This window comes from Callithrix jacchus, chromosome 5 (assembly GCF_049354715.1).
Source record: "Callithrix jacchus isolate 240 chromosome 5, calJac240_pri, whole genome shotgun sequence".
Lineage (NCBI taxonomy): Eukaryota > Metazoa > Chordata > Mammalia > Primates > Cebidae > Callithrix > Callithrix jacchus.
The window spans coordinates 76,481,369-76,497,642 of record NC_133506.1 but is presented as its reverse complement, the minus strand read 5'-3'; the positions used below and the strand labels follow the sequence as shown (position 1 = coordinate 76,497,642).

Below are 16,274 nucleotides of genomic sequence, written 5' to 3'. Positions count from 1 at the left end.
TTTGGGGGAGAGTTCTCTGTTCTTTTTATGTTGGTTTATATCTGGCCTTGGGTTCACACAGCTGGGGCGGGAGCCAGGGCCAGAGTCGTGACTTAGGGTTGGGAAGAAGTTGGCCAAAACATTCCCCAGCAGGGTTTGGGCAGGCTTAGGAAGTCCCGCCTAAAACACAGTGGACAAAGCTGCCCTTGTCCACAGACCTGGGGGTGGGAGGCATCTGGTCAGTGACACAAGCTTGGCCATTGTTTGTTGTGACCTCAGCCAACTTTTTTTAGCTGAGAAAGGGGAAAAACAGGGAGAGTGAAAAAATAAAGAAAGAAAGAAGGCCTCCAGAAGCATTGCATCTGGAAAGTCCAGAATGAGTTGTTGATTTCCCAACAAGCACTGGAGCAGATTTGGAAGGAACTGTGCAATGTAGTGGGTTCTTTGTGAAAGAACAGCAATGAGCAAAGCCACAGGAACCTCCACTGGGGTGCCCAGAGCACTGGCCCTGGGCTAGCGGCGTGCCTCAGCCCCATTTCTTGCAGAGGCTGCCATGGAGAGGAACCCGGTGGAGTCCTGGCACTGAGTCTGAGGGCTTCAGGCAGGACCCAGGACTCTCTTCTGAGGTAGCAGCCCCCAGAGAAGATTAACTGTCCTCTGATGGTAAGAATTGATCTTTCTTGCCTGCAGATGTATGCTCTGGTTTGCTTTTCTCTGCATGTTTCGAAAATGACTTTGCCATGTTAAAGAGGCAGCTCTGAAAACTGAGATTTGGGGTCTGACTGCTGAGCTGTGGTGGTCTGGGGACCCTGTGGGCGTGGGGGTACATTTCATAGATCCAAGGCATGAGCTGGGAGGAAGAAAGACGTGGGTCATTGTGTGAGAAATCAGGAAAAGCGGATGGGAGGAGGAGAAAGATTTACGAAGGATGTGTTGGAGAGAAAGGGAGTCTTGGCTCTCTTGGTTACCTGGAGAGCAGTTTCGTAGTTGGAGCTGTGTGATGGAGAGGCAGAATGATGATGGGAATTTAATGGAGTCCAAACCTTGCTTCCTCCATGTAACTTTTTCCAAGTAAGAAATTTGGTTTCTACCCACCCATCTGGCTTTTACCCATGGCCCAGTTCTAGCTGGGGTAAAAGCAATCTGGGGACTCTAAAGCCCTTTGAAGGTAAAGGGGAGCTCCTGGGATCATAGCTCCCTGGTGGAAGTACCTGCCTGGTAATGCGCTGCGCTTTCAGGCTTGGCTGAGACACCTTTCCAGTTTGCTGGTGGAGGCTGAAACAGTGATGATGGAAGCTCTTCTGATACTTAGTGTTACAGCAGCCTGGTTTCATCAGTCTTTTCACCCCCCAGGAGTTACGCATCCATCTTTTTTCCTTGCAAAGTAAGACCTCGAACAGAGTGGCGATCACTCTCTTGAGGATCTGGACAGCTGTGAGAGGTCCAGTTTGCATGGAAACGGGGATCTGTTTCAGCACATGGTCTTCCTCTGGTATGCACTCTCCCACCTCCCTGGGCCAGTCAGCATCTCTGATGCTGGCATGTCTTCCTACTCTACAGTGCCGGGGGAAGGGAGATGGTGCTTATTATCCAGGAGCATCAGCTAACGGGTTAGTTGACCTAGGACAGTCCACAGCAGCCCTTCTCAAAGGCTAATGTGCATCTGAACTACCCAAGGACCTTCAAAATGTAGATCTGGTGCTGGGCAGGGCTTGGGGCTCTATTTTGATAACCAGATCCCAGGGGGCTTCATGCTGCTGGGGCAGGGGCCACACTTGGAAATTTGCTGCTGTGAGGAACCCAGACCGATCACTCAAGTTCTGACCAAGGTGTGGCTGCCTTGGGTCTGACTGTAGAGCAGTGGGAGTTCTGGCAGGCCTGTCTGTGGATCGTGGCTGCGTCTTTCATGGGGATGGAGAGATTGGCAAAGAAGAAGAACACTGAAAAGCATGTAAGGAGCAGGGAAGAGCTGAAGTCAGGCTCTTGGGAAAAGGGCATGTAGGGTGCGGAGGCTGTCGGTGGGCTGCCCCCAAGCTGAAGTGGAGTGTGTGTCTGGGGTGTAATGAGAGCAGTCAGCCAGAAATGCTAACTGCTAACAGGTCCCAGAAAAATTCCACTGGAACCTACCTTTGGTGCATCTGGGGTGATGCAGAGACAGAAGCCCAGGATTCTAGGGCAGAAATCCAGTTGCTAGGCAAATAGAGTTAAGACCACTCATGTGGCTCAGGGGAGTGACAGGGAAGAGGTGGACACATCAGGATAAAACTCAATGTGGTAAGAGGTGGAAGCACAGAATCTGGGGTGGTAAGACAGGATCCTAGGTGTTTATTGGCACAGCCCACATTTCAGGAACAGTCAGATGCCTCCTAGACAGGATGCTCATGTCTATGCTTGCATGTGACTTTTTTCCTCCTATTAAAATGGCATGTGCTTAAAACATATATACTAATGCTGACATTTAGAATTATTGATCCTGGCAAGGTGGCTCATGCCTGTAATCCAAGCACTTTGGGAGGCTGAGGTAAGTGAATCGCCTGAGGTCAGGAGTTTGAGACCAGCCTGGCCAACATGGTGAAATCCTGTCAGTACTGAAAATACAAAAATTAGCCTGGCATGATGGTGGGTGCCTGTAGTCCCATCTACTTTGGAGGCTGAGAGAGGAGAATTGTATGAACCTGGGAGGGAGAGGTTGCAGAGAGCTGAGCTCACACCACTGCACTCTAGCTGGGGCCACAGAGTGAGACTCCATCTCAAAAAAAAAAAAAAAAAAAAAAAAATTAAGTAGTAGGCCACACACACACACACCCACCCACCCACCCTTGGAGACCATCTGATCCAACTTCCGTGTTTCAGAGATGAAGAAATTGAGGCCTCCCAGCAGAGGTGAAGGAGGTTGCTCAAGCACTTCCAGCAAGACTGCTGCAGTTTTGGGGCTGGTACTCCAGCCCTGATTCCCATTCTGTGTTCTTTGCACAGTGGCGCAGAGCAGTGGTAGGTCTCACGCCTCCATAGCAAGGCCCTTGGCTGTCACCATTTGTCTACTTTTTATGCACCACAGCAGCAGCTCCAGAAATGTGAGTCGAATCGGGTTGGTGAGAATTGCACCCCTTACTGACTCTTGGAAACGGTTCCAGCCCTTATTAGACTTCATTTTCCTCCAGTGCTCAGGGTTCAGACCTCATCAGGAACTATCTCCCAGAGTCAGAAGTCTTTGATTAGAATCACTTGGAGCAGAAGCCGTAGGCACTGCAGTCAGTGGAATGAGTCTCCATGGTGGGGAAATGAGCTGCTTCCATTTTCTTCTGGTGCCCGCAGGCCACTCCAGCCAGCAACTAGTGGCCACAAAGCCAAGCCAGCTGGATCGCAGGCATGCGTGGGCCATCAGAGGCACCTACCCTTAAACTGTAATGAGCTCCAGTCCGCCGTCCTTTACAATAGCACTAATTCCCCAAGGAAGCCCACTTTTGCCCCCGGTGCATCTGCGGGTGGCAGCTGTATCACTTGTGCTTGAAGTTCCTTTCTGGTGAGCAGGCTGCTTTGCATGAGATACCGAGCCTGTTACTGATCGAGCTGGCAACTTTTTTTGCATGAGATACCGAGCCTGTTACTGATCGAGCTGGCAACTTTCAGTTCCATCCCTTGCTTCTGAACTTAAATCCATTTTGAATGCAATTGGATGCTTGGTAAATTTGGTTCTGGAGTTTTCCTCAGAAGTCTAACAACTTTAGAAAGTGCCAAAAACGATGGCATAAGGCATTTTGGGGCTTTGCAGCTTAATACTAAAGGAAAGCTAGGGAGGATATTACATAGTTCTCTCTCTCTCTCTCTCTCTCTCTCTCTCTCTCTCTCTCTCTCTCTGGAAGTTGACCTCACCCTACCAGGAACTCCCTGGGGAGTGTGTTAGGCGAAGAATCCACAAAATGTCCCTCAGAAGTGTTTTCTAGGTCAGGACAATTGATATCATTATAGATATAAACCAGCATAAAAAACCTAGGATTCATTTCAAGATCATTAATCTCTAGAACGAAGAAAGAAGTCTTAAAGTCCAGCCCAACTCCTTCCTTTGACAAATAGGGACACTTCAGCATTAATTGGCTGTAACAGTGACCTATGGCAAAGGGGAAGACAATCCCCAGCTGTTCAGCCTTCCCGTACAGACCTAAGATCACACGTACAATCGCATAGCCTGATTTGGGCACATATTTCATTTCCATTTTTTGTTACATCACTTCACTTTGTTGGTGTCTCAGACAAACCTTTCTTTCCCACTGATTCTAAGTCAGATTTGGTTGAGTAAATGAAAGGGTATCTAGACTCAGAGTTTGAGACCTTTTTCTCTTTAGAACCCAGAAGATTTTTGCGGGGCGGGGGGAATTTGCAGCAAGAAAAGCAATTATTTTGTGAAGATTTGTGTCTTGTCAGGCCTCTGTCAAGTATTTTATTTATGTGGCTGCTGTTCTTGGAAGCTGAGCTGGACATTTGACTGTCTTGATATTTCCCTTGTGGTCTTAGTCTCTGTTATGAAAGCCTCCTCATGCGTGGGTTATAGAACCACAGTGTCCGGGGCTTGCAATCCCCCCATTTTATAGATGAGGAAACAGAGGTCCAGAGAGGCTAAGATCATTGCACTCATCACAGCTCCGCTGTCTGGAAACACAGCATCTCTTTATGCCTAGGCCTGTGCGCTATCTCCTAATACTTTGGTCTTCCTGAGTTGGGGATAGGATATCAGAATGGCCCACGCTATTTTTATTAAAGCGGGAGGAGGAGAGAAGCAACATCCCTCTGCAGTTCATCAGGAATGGAGAGTTTGAATAAAATGTCTCTGTGAATCAAAAGCTGGTGAGCAGTCATTCAGGTTTTCTGACTTGGAAGCCAGAAGCTGGAACTGGCTATTGGGAGGAGACTACCTTGCCTTTTTTTTCTTTTTTCTTTTTTGAGATAGTTTCCCTTTTTCACCCAGGCTGGAGTGCAGTGGCGGGATCTCGGCTCACTACAAACTCCACCTTCTGTTTTCAAGCAATTCTCCTGCCTCAGCCTCCCGAGTAGCTGGGATTACAGGTGCCCACCACCATGCTCAGCTGATGTTTGTATTTCTGGTAGAGACAGGTTTTTACCATGTTGGCCAGGCTGGTCTCAAACTCCTGACCTCATGATCTGCCTGCCTCGGCCTCCCAAAGTGCTGGGATTACAGGTCTGAGCCACCACGCCTGGCTGAAAGGATACTACCTTGCCATTTTTAATTGTGCTGAAGCATCAGGACCGACACCTTGAAATGGAACAAAATGTAGGCTTTTCTTTTTTTCTGGGGTTCCCCAACCCTTCCAGGCTTCAAGGTGGGGAAGCAGTCCCTGCCTCCCTTACTATTTCTGGAGCTGTTCTCTGTATTTCAGGAGTGCTTGTGGGACAACACCCCAGGTCCTCCACCCCAGATCCTGTGGTTCTAAAACAGTCAAGGCCTTTAGGCACCTGCTCCAAACCCCTTTATAAGAGGCCAAAAGATTGACTCTGATATTTGGTGGCACAATCATGCTGGTTTGTCAATGCCGAGATTCTTCCAAAACATGCTGATGAGTGGGCGTCTCTCAGATCCCCATCATGCCGTATGGTGCTGCTGGGGAGATGCCACCAACATAAAGGACCAGCCATCTCAGATGCACGAAACATGCTCACATTCAGAGTTTTCCTCATCTCTTGCATGGTCTCCTCTGGAACCCTGTTCATTGCCTCTTCTGTCTTCCATTCGTACAGCAGGTGCCACCACCATAAAAATCTCATTCTCCAGAGTCAGAGAAGGAAGGGTCATGCAGGAATAGGGGCTCTGCAAGACCCACAAACAAGGTATTTCTTTCCTAACCTCCACTGACCACTTGATTCCTTGGTGCTTCAAGGCTGTGACATGGCTTCTGACCCAAGAGAGGCCGTCCAGTTCATCCTTGCAGTTTGCAGGATCATTTGCAAATCTTTTCATCAATCCTTGTCCCCCTGGAGACTCCGTATTTCCAGCCTGGCAAGTTTCCCTGTGAGGGCTGACTTCCTGTATCTTTGCTGCATGGACTGCATTGTAATTATGTTCATCAAAATTCCTGGTTAACCAGATCACTCCATTTCTTTATAGGGTCAGAAAATACAGAGTCTTTTGTTCTGTGTCCTCTCCCTGCTCCATCTTGACAAACATACCCCTTGAGTTGACTGGCCCTCAGGGATGCACTGGGGGCTTGCAGGGTGGCTGGGACCCTTGCCAAGCCTACCAGAAGCTGGATATGTCTGGAGTGCCCCAAGTGGTTCAGCCTCCAGGCTCACAGCTGGGAGAAAACACCAGGTGGACGGCCCTGATGTCCACCTCTTAGGGTGGGTGCTAGTGACAGCCACAGTGCGAGGCTTCCTCTTGCCACTTCGTGGACAGAGGACAGTGATGGTGTGGGGGTATAGGAGGAAGTAGCTGATGCAGATAAAGAAGAGTACGCCAGATACTCCATGGGGACTGGAGTTGCAGCCTGGGTGAGTCACTTTTGGATTCATCCAGGGAGGCTGGCGGGGATGGGTGTCTGATGTGAGCAAGGTGGGGGATTCAGGCCAGCGAGGTGTGGACTGTTGCTCCCACATTCATTGTCACCCCATCCATCTATCTGCCCCAAGTAGTGAGGCCTGAGGACACTTGAATAGTGCCAGGCTTGGAAGAGTCGTGAGAACATTTGCATCTAAACAACTAAGGCCGCCTTTGAGAAGTTTCTTTTATGGACTCAAGGCAGCCTTGCTGACCAGGTGATTTCTAATAAGAAGGGTTCAAGGCTACACACATAGGACTCTGGTAAAACCTCCAATAGATTTTGCAGATAGAAAACTGGAAGAAAGAAAGGTGACACTCCTGGCTCTTTGGCTTCTTGCTGGTTAGCACTGGAGGTGCACCTTATGCGCTTGACCCCCTTTTCACACAGGTCCAGCCGCAGTGCCACAGGACGTGGTCATGCTTAGGCCCAGGCCCAGGCCCAAAAACAGCTACACTCTCTTCTCTGCATTTTGGCCCTGGGAACCCTTTGAGGGCTTACAAAGCCAAACAGGTGTTTCACATGAGGTCTTTGGAAAGCCCTGGATTCCTACTGAGTTTTCCCTCAGTCTACAAAGTGCTTTGGTCTCAACCTATTCACCTGAATGGATTCCAGGGCTCAGGATTCCCCGTGGAAGCTAAGTGCCCTTGGGGCCCATAAAACTTGATAGAGGTGAGACTCAAAAGACTCACAGTGCCAGGGGCTTGGGTCTCCAAGGCCCCTTTACTCTGTTTTGTTACCTCTGGTTGAGAACCCGTCAGTTTTTAGGAAAAGCCAAATGTGGACATGAGAAGCAAGGACAGGATGGATGCCTCTTGGGCAGGTAGGTACCTGATCCCTCATATTTGGCAGGAGGGGCAACAGGACACAGATCTTCATTATGAGGATGGGAGGAATAGCAACATTTTGTTTCCATCTCCCTTGGTGTTCTCACCATCTCAGTGTTCCTCCTGCCTCTTGATCTCTTTTTATAGGGCAGTGGCACGATTTCAGTTCACTGCAATCTCCGCCTCCTGGGTTCAAACAATTCTCCTGTCTCAGCCTCCCTGGTAACTGGGATTACAGGGGCATGCCACCACACCCAGCTAATTTTTCTATTTTAGTAGAGATGGAGTTTCACTGTGTTGGCCAGGCTGATCTTGAACTCCTGACCTCAGCCAGTTCACCTGCTTCGGCCTCCCGAAGTGCTGGAAGTACATGTGTGAACCACCGCACCTGGCCTAGTGTATTTTTTAAGTGGAGGGTTTTGTTTTGTTTTTTGAGACAGAGTCTTTGTTGCTCAGGCTGGAGAACAGGGTGCAAATGTGGCTCACTGTGGCCTGGAACTCCTGGGTTCAAGCAATCCTCCTGTCTCAGCCTCCCTAGTAGCTGGACAGAAGGTGTGCACCACCACGTCTGGCTAATTTTTAAATTTTTTGTAGAGATGGAGTTGCTGTGTTGCCAAGGTTGGTCTTAAACTTCTGGGTTCAAGCGATCCTTCCACCTTGGACTCCCAAAATGTTAGGATTATAGGTGTGAGCCACTGCACCCAGCCCTTTTCTAGTACTGTCTAGATTTGAGACTCAGGTTATGATCTCATTTTTTTTTTTACAGTATAGCTTGAGAATAGCAACACGTATACATGATTGTATAACTAGATTCTTTTTTTTTTTTTTTTTTTTGAGGCGAAGTTTTGCTCTTGTTACCCAGGCTGGAGTGCGATGGTGCAATCTTGGCTCACTGCAACCTCCGCTCACCGCAACCTCGCCTCCTGGGTTCAAGCAATTCTCCTGCCTCAGCCTCCCGAGTAGCTGAGACTACAGGTGCGTGCCACCATGCCCAGCTAATTTTTTTTTTGGTATTTTAGTAGAGACGGAGTTTCGCCATGTTGACCAGGATGGTCTCGATCTCTTGACCTCATGATCCACCTGCCTCGGCAACTAGATTCATTATTACATATGCATTTCTATAAGCTGCTTTCAGTGTTCAGCCTTTGTCCTTTTGTGCTGTGATTTCTTCATTCCTCAGCTTTATTTGTCTTGATCTTTCGGGCAGTTGGAGAACATCTCTTAAGTACTTTTACTAAGGAGGGACATGAGTCCTTGTCTCTAGAAGAATGTATTTCTGTCGCCTTCGCTGGTGAAAGACAGCTTGGCTGCCAGTGAAGGTCTTGGTATTTTTGCCATCATGCATCGGAGGCGTCTTTTGAGATGCAGATGCAGAGAAGTTGGAGACCAGCTTTCTTTTTTTTTCTTGCACTGGTCTTCCCACGTGAATGATTATAGGACTTTAATCCTTATCTTTGCTGTGTGAGTATGTTGTTGGGATATGTCTGCTTCCTGGTCTTTTGAAATCCACTTTGCCTTGAGCAGCGTAGGACCTCCCATTCTGCCCAGCTCGGGAACGTTCCTTCACATCAGTCTTTGTTTATTGTTTCTTATCTGTTAGAGCTTTTCTGCTGGTCTCCTCCACAGGAAAACCCAGTATCCGTATATTGGCTTGCTGTTTCATCCTCACATTTGCGTTTTTCCCATTTCCTTTGCATTCTGGGGGAAAAAAATTCTCATTTGTTTTGTACATAACTAATGCACTTTGTTTTGCAGTGCTAATTCTACGTTTTATTGCAACCAATGTGCTTTTTCCTTCTGTTACAACCTTTCAAACTTCCCTATAATTTTTATCATTTTCTGTTCCTTTTTTATATTATTTTGGGTTTTTTTTCCAAACCAACTTGCCTTGTTTTGCATTTGTTTTGTTATCTTCTTATGAGTTTTTGCTGTTATATCATAGATGTCAGATCTTCCTGCCCTTTGTTGAGGCTGCTAAATACTTTTCTGAGATGTTTCTCCTGGATACTACGTGAGGTCCTGATGAGAAGTTTGTTTCTCTTAAGACTTCTGGTTATTCGTCCTCAATCTATTTTCTGCAATTAAAAAAAATACATATTATCTTGTCTCCCCACCTCCCCATTTGTGCAGCTCTAACAAAACACCTGAGACTGGGTAATGTATAAGGAACATGAATGTATTTATTTATTTGAGACAGTGTCTCACTCTGTCAGCTGGAGGGCAGTGGCATGATCATAGCTTACTGCAGTCTCAAACTCCTGGGCCCAGGCAGTCCTTCCCCCCGCATCAGCCTCACAAATTGCCTGGGGCTACAGGTGCGTACCACCATGCCCAGCTAAATTAAAAAAAAAAAAATATTTGTTTTTGGAGAGATCAGGGGGTCTCACTATGTTGTCTAGGCTTGTCTTGAACTCCTGGCCTCAAGCAAACCTCCTGAGTAGCTGGGATTACAGGCATGAGCCACTGTTCCTAGCTCAAGAACGGGACTTTTTTACAGTTCTGGAGACTGGGAGGTCCCCAGATCAAGGTGTCAGTAGGTTCTGTTGTCTGGTGAGGGCTGCTGTCTGCCTCCAAGATGGCACCATGTTGCTGTGTCTGCCAGAGAAAGGAACATCGTGTCCTCACATGGAGGAAGGGAGAAAGGCAAGCTAGTGAATGCTGCATGAAGCCACTTTTATAAGAGCCTCAATCCCACTGAAGGAGGAGGAGCCCTCCTGGCCTAAGCACCTCTTAAAGACCCCATCTCTATTTTTTTTTTTTAGATGGAGTTTTGCTCTGTTGCCCAGGCTGCAGTGCAGTAGCGCGATCTTGGCTCACTGCAACCTCCGCCTCCTGGGTTCTTGCAATTCTCCTGCCTCAGCCTCATGAGTAGCTGGGATTACAGGTGCCTGCTGCCACACCCAGCTAATTTTTTGTATTTTAGTAGAGATGGGGTTTCACCATGTTGTTCAGGCTGGTCTCGAACTCCTGAGCTCAGGCAATCTGCCCACCTTGGCCTCCCAAAGTGCTGGGATTACAGGCATGAGCCACTGCGCTCAGCTGAGACCCCATCTCTTAATCCTTCCATGTTGGCAACACCTGAATTTTGGAGGGGACACATTCAAACCATGGCAGAATCCATTCAGTAGATCCATGACGAACTGGGATTTGTTCACAGGTGAGGCACACACACCTTCTCCTCCCCAACTCCCATTCCCTGTCTACTTATTTGGTGAAATAGCCTCAAATTTTTTTGAAGACTAGTTCCTACTACAATTCTCATCCATCCGTCCATCTCTCCACCCGTCTGTCCATCCGTCCATCCGTCCATCCGTCCATCCATCCATCCATCCATCCATCCAGTGTTCTGGGCACTGTGCTGAGACTAAAGCTATGAAAAGAGGGACAGGGATATGGCCCTGCCTTCCCAAATCTTATAGTCCGTTTCTTCGTTGATATGGCAGCTCCCTCAAACACCTTCTTCCAGGCCAAGTCTCTGAATCTCTGACCTTTAGAAGAAAACAAAGACTTGGCCAGGTGTGGTGGCTCACACCAGTAATCCCAGCACTTTGGGAGGCCAAGGTGGGCAGATCACGAGGTCAGGAGATCGAGACCATCCTGGCTAACATGGTGAAACCCCATCTCTACTAAAAATACAAAAAAATTAGCCAGGCATGGTGGCACATGCCTGTAGTCCCAGCTACTCAGGAGGCTGAGGCAGGAGAATCTCTTGAACCCGAGAGGTGGAGGTCACAGTGAGCTGAGATCACGCCACTGCACTCCAGCCTGGCGACAAAGCAAGAGTCTGTCTAAAAAAAAAGAAAACAGAGACTCTGCCAGGGTCCAGCCTGTCAGCTGTGTAACTACTGGCGAAGACTATAGTACCCAGGATGTGCTGTGACATTGCCAGGGGTCCTCTACTATTTTCTGTGCACTGAAATTTCTGCATATGGACAGAAAGGCTACTGGAGTTGAAGACCACAGTGCTTTCACCTGTGAGACAGGAAATGTGCCCAGTATTCTTGGAGACCCAGACTCTGGGGTTGGTGATGTCATTGTGGGCTGTGAGGCCCTCTTGCTTGATTTGTGTCTTAACCCAGAGTCGGAGGAGATTATTGTTCTTTGGGTAGCTGTTTCCAGCTCTGAGTAGGAGTCTGCCCACCATAAACAGGTGTCCAGCAGGAAGGCATGACGTGGGAGTGACTTGCCAGTCTCCAGCCCTGCTGGGTCTTGATCTTCCTAGTGGGCCCTGGCAGCCCCATTAGCAATTGACTGACTCCCTGAGGAGTGCAGAGCTGGCAGTGGGGCCACTCCTGGCTGCTGGGTCCAGGACTACTCAGGGACTCAACCCTCCCAGGCAGGCCCAGCCATGCCCTTGCTGCTTCTGGATGTCCAGCTCCCTCCGTGGTTGGGGAAGAGAGGACTTGCTGGAGAATCCTTTGTGGAGGAGCCTTCAAGCCGTGCCAATCACGGCACTGGGCTCATTAGCAAGCATTGCCATGACAACGGGTCTGCCAGAAAGTGGCTCGTTAGGCTGACAACTTCAGAGCTGTTATATATAGATCTGGGTGTGGGGGGAGTGGGGGTGTGGGGCCCTGTGGATATGCTTTTCTTTAGAGCTCCTATTGCTTCTGGGTTTGGGGTGTGAAAGGACGCAGAGCGGGAGACCTTAAAACCGTCTGATCTGGCTGCTAAAGCGAGTGTCTGACGACCACCCATTAACGCCGGCAAGTAGCATTTACTCGAGCCTTAGGAAAAGGTAAGAGTCAGGGGTTCTCGGAAGCCTCCGGAGGGGCAAAGAGTCCCGGAGGCGGAGGTGGCACCCAGGTCAAACTTGAGCTTGAAGCATGGTGGGAGCTGTAGGGAGTGGAATAGCAGGGTCAGTACTGCTTGGAAGCTGCAGAGTTAACCTCCAGTGTCTGTTAAATAGTTTATTTGAAGGATTCGAGGCAGTGGGACAGAATCTTTTTCTTTAATAAGTACCTGTGCAGCCCAGCACTGTCTTTTTACAAATCGTGCTTATAAAAATTTTATGATCTCAGTTTTCATTTCAGAAGTGATGTTTTTCTCAGTGGCTGCCTCTAAAGCTGCAGCGGAGTGGCTTCAGAGCACAGGACTCACCCAGGATCATTGTTCCAAATGCAGTCTCCCAGGCTGCTCTGGAGGTGGAGTCAGGCCCGAGAGTGTGTACTTTCACTCACATCCCAGGTGACTGCTGGGGGGCCCACAGTGATTATACTTTGAGAATCTCTGCTGTAGGGGGATTTGTCTTTGATCTGTGTAATCTCTGGGTGACTTTGCTTGCCTGCTTTTTATTTTTAAAAGGAGAAATCAGTAGCCATCATTAAGGGGAAAAATTAGGGGCGGGGGGGTTGCATTTTTTTTTTTTTTTTTTCTCTAATAAAGAGACAAGGAAGTCAGCCTATAGCTAGAGAACGTGACTGCCTGGACGCGGGTGGTGATATTTTTGCACATCTCCTGGGAAGGCATATGCTCACTTGGGGACTGGGAGACAAGCAGGAGGATCAGGCTTGAGTTGTCATTGTCCTTGGGAAGGAGCTGGAGTGTCAGGTGGTCTTGGTGAGGAAATGGAGCTGAGTAGGTATAGTTGGGGAGAGACATGGCCCAGCTTTAGGAAACTGGATAGAAGTCTCTAGAACAAAGCTAATATTTTAATTAATTAATTAATTCTGTGTAGGTAGATGGAGTCTTGCTACATTGCCCAGTCTGGCCTTGAACTCCTGGCCTCAAGCAATCCTCCTGCCTTGGCCTCCCAAAACGCTGGGATTACAGGCATGAGCCGCTGCATCTGACCAGCTTGTATTTTCAAGCAGTTTGTTTTTAATTTAATTTAATTAACTGTGCAACACTGGGCAAGTTATGAAACCCTCTGTGTCTCAGATCCCTTGTTTTAAAGCAGGAATAAATATCAGCTATGAGGCGGACTTGTTGTGATGATCGGCTGATTGTCTAAGGCACCCAGTCCAGTCTGGCATGCATTATAGATATTTGGTGACTGGTAAAAGTCATTCTTGATGGGTACACATGGATCTGAGCTTATCTATTTCTTGAGTATTTTCTAGAGTAGCGTTCTGAAGTAGTCTAGAAACTTTCTGATATAACGTATAAAATGGCATGTGTGTGTGTGTGTGTGTGTGTGTGTGTGTGTGTGTGTATGTACACCCGTTTTAGGGGACAGAAGATCCATAGCCTTCCTCATATTCTTAAAGGATGGACTTCCCATATATATCATTGAGACGGTTGCCTACTGAACAAGGAGGCGCAGATGAGGGTGGATGGAGAGGGACCAAAGCCTGGCCTTGCACTCTGGTCCCTTCCAGAGGAAGAGGCCATGTTTTCTAAATCCCACAAACACACCCTGTACATTAGGTAAAGAATATCTGAGTTTAGAAAAAAACTTTTTCCCCACCCCCACTCCTGCTACCTCTGATCTTGTTCCTTCCAGGTGGGGTCTGTCCCCAACCCCCTGGGCCTGTGTCACCTCTGCTTCTAGTTCTATTCCCATGGGAAAGTGCTGACAATTAAGAGGATAAAAAGCCACAGGACTAAGGAAGAGAAGGGAAGGATTTAACTTGGAAGGAAACTAATTAGAAGAATAAGATTGAGAGAGCCCTTAATTATTGGGTGGTAATGCATACTGCATCCTCTTGATGACTGGGGGCCTGCTGCTCCTGCCCCTCCATAGCCATGAAGGGTGAGATAATGCTGATGCTGTTGGCTCTTTTTTTTCTTGAGACGGAGTTAGATTCTTATTGCCCAGGCTGGAGTGCAGTGGTGCGGTCTCAGCTCACTGCAAACTCTGCCTCCTGGGTTCAGGTGATTCTCTTGCCTCAGCCTCCCGAGTAGCTGGGATTACAGGCATGAGCCACCACACCTGGCTAATTTTTTTTTTTTTTGTATTTTTATTAGAGACGGGGTTTCACCATGTTGGTCAGGGTGGTCTTGAACCCCTAGCCTCAGGTGATCCACCCACCTCGGCCTCCTATAAGTGCTGGGATTACAGGTTTGAGCCACTGTGCTTGGTCGCTGTTGGCTCTTAAATGAGGACTTGAAGATAGGGAGGTCTAACTTCTGCCTTCGCCACATTTTAAAATGTTTTTTTTAATTATGGTACAATACATATGACAATATCAGTGATATTTATACATTGATGATACTGTACAGCCATTACCATGATCTGGTTCTGGAACATTTGTCGTTAGCCCAAAAAGAAAATCTGTACCCATTCTCCCCTCCCCAGACCCCTGGAAAAGACAAATCTATTTCTGTCTCTATGGCTCTGCCCATTCTGGGCATTTCATGTGAATGAAATCATACCATACGCGGTCTTTTGTGTCTGGTTTCTTTCACTTAGCATAATGTATTCAAGGTTTATCCATGTTGTAGCATGGATCACTGCTCCATTTTTTTAAATTTCTGAATAATATTCCATTGTATGGCTATAGTACACTATCCATCCATCTATTGATGGGTATTTGAGTTGTTTCCACTTTCTGGCCATTACAAACGATATTGCCACGAACATCTGTGTACCAATTTTTATTTAACTCCTTGTTTCTAGGTTTCTGGGTCTCCAGAACACCTGGTTGTCTCCATGTTTTTTGACTTCTGACTTGCTGAAAGTCAGCTGTTAGGAGGAGCTTCTTTCTAAGAGAAGGGAAAGGTGAAGCGGCTGTGGCTGCCTTGGGAGATGGAGGCAGAGCATGGCCGGGCAGGAGGGAGATGTGGAGACCAGCTTTGCCACATCAGCCACAGTAGGAGATGGGCCTGGTGGCCCCAGTGTCCTCCTCCTCCCCTCTGTCAGCATCTCATGGCCCTTCAAGGCTCAGTGTCAGGGCACCTCCTTTCTATAAGGTCCCAAATTTCCTCATTGGAGGAGACCTCCTTGGTCATCAGTGTCTTGTGGAGAAGGGATGGTGTCACTATTGGTCTCTCATGGGTGGGGCGCTGAGGGTCACGGGTTGGGTCCAGTGGCTGTCCAGCCCCTGTAAGGAGTGGTCTCCTCACTGCGCAGCCTTCTCACCTGGCACTGGCCAGCTCTCACGCCGTTAACCTCCCAGCAGGTGTTTGTCTTTTGAGTCGGGTAGTGTTGGAAACAGAAAGCTCAGAGAAGTCACTGTTGATAGTGACATTTCAGACCTAGGGATGGTGAGGCTAGGGTGGAGGTAGGTATCGCCGGAGACAGAAACCGTGTGAAGCCCTTCAGCAGAAATCCCCATTCATTGTGCATCCTTAGTGCCAGGTTGTTTATTGTTAACTGTCTCCTGTCTTCATATGATCACCCTCCATTTGACAGATTCCAGAATAGCCTGGTGAGTCAGGAGCCTGTGGTCACGTGGCTGCTAAGCGGTCCAGGAAGGATTGGCACTGAAGGCTGTTTGAGCCTGAGGACTGTTTTCACTGTGCCTATGGGTCCCCTTTGCTGCACCCCTTTTCTGGCCATGTCAATATTTGATCCTTCCCATCTCCCCCGCAAGTTATTTGGATAAACACCAATATGGCCTTCCCATATTTGATTGAAGGAGAAACTAGAATATTTCACTCAAGGAGAGGATACCTGGCACCTCATCCCCTGGTTCTAGAATCTCTTTCATCAAATGCTCATTCCTGTTGTTGTGTGTTTTTTATTTGTTGTTGTTCTTTGTTTGGAGACAGGATCTCACTCTGTCACCCAGGCTGGGGTGCAGTGGTGCAATCACAGCTCACTGCAACCTTGACCTCCGAGGTTCAGGTGATCCTCCCACCTCAGCCTCCTACATAGCTGGGACCACACATGTGCACCACCACACCTGGCTAATTTTAAAAATTATTTGCAGATGGAGTCTTCCTATGTTGCCCAGGCTGGTCTCAAACTCCAGGACTCAAGCCATTCTTCCACATCAGCCTCCCAAAGTGCTAGGATTACAACCCTGAGCCATTG

The 16,274-nt window shown here is 48.1% G+C and overlaps 1 protein-coding gene across 5 annotated transcripts in view; it reads left to right on the top strand.

Annotated features, from left to right (window-relative positions):
* Positions 1-16,274, top strand: part of GAS7 (growth arrest specific 7) — a 283,345-nt gene that overhangs the window by 155,924 nt on the left and 111,147 nt on the right. The window contains exon 1 of one of the 5 annotated variants that reach the window (XM_008996523.5): positions 389-642. The exons of 2 other annotated variants lie outside the window; for them this stretch is intronic. In XM_008996523.5, the coding sequence (XP_008994771.1) occupies positions 640-642 (3 nt within the window). In that variant the 5' untranslated portion in view covers positions 389-639. Of the gene's footprint in view, positions 1-388; positions 643-11,957; positions 12,093-12,126; positions 12,542-16,274 lie in introns of those variants that run through there. 2 more of the 5 variants (XM_008996524.5, XM_035300034.3) reach the window with 2 other exon arrangements.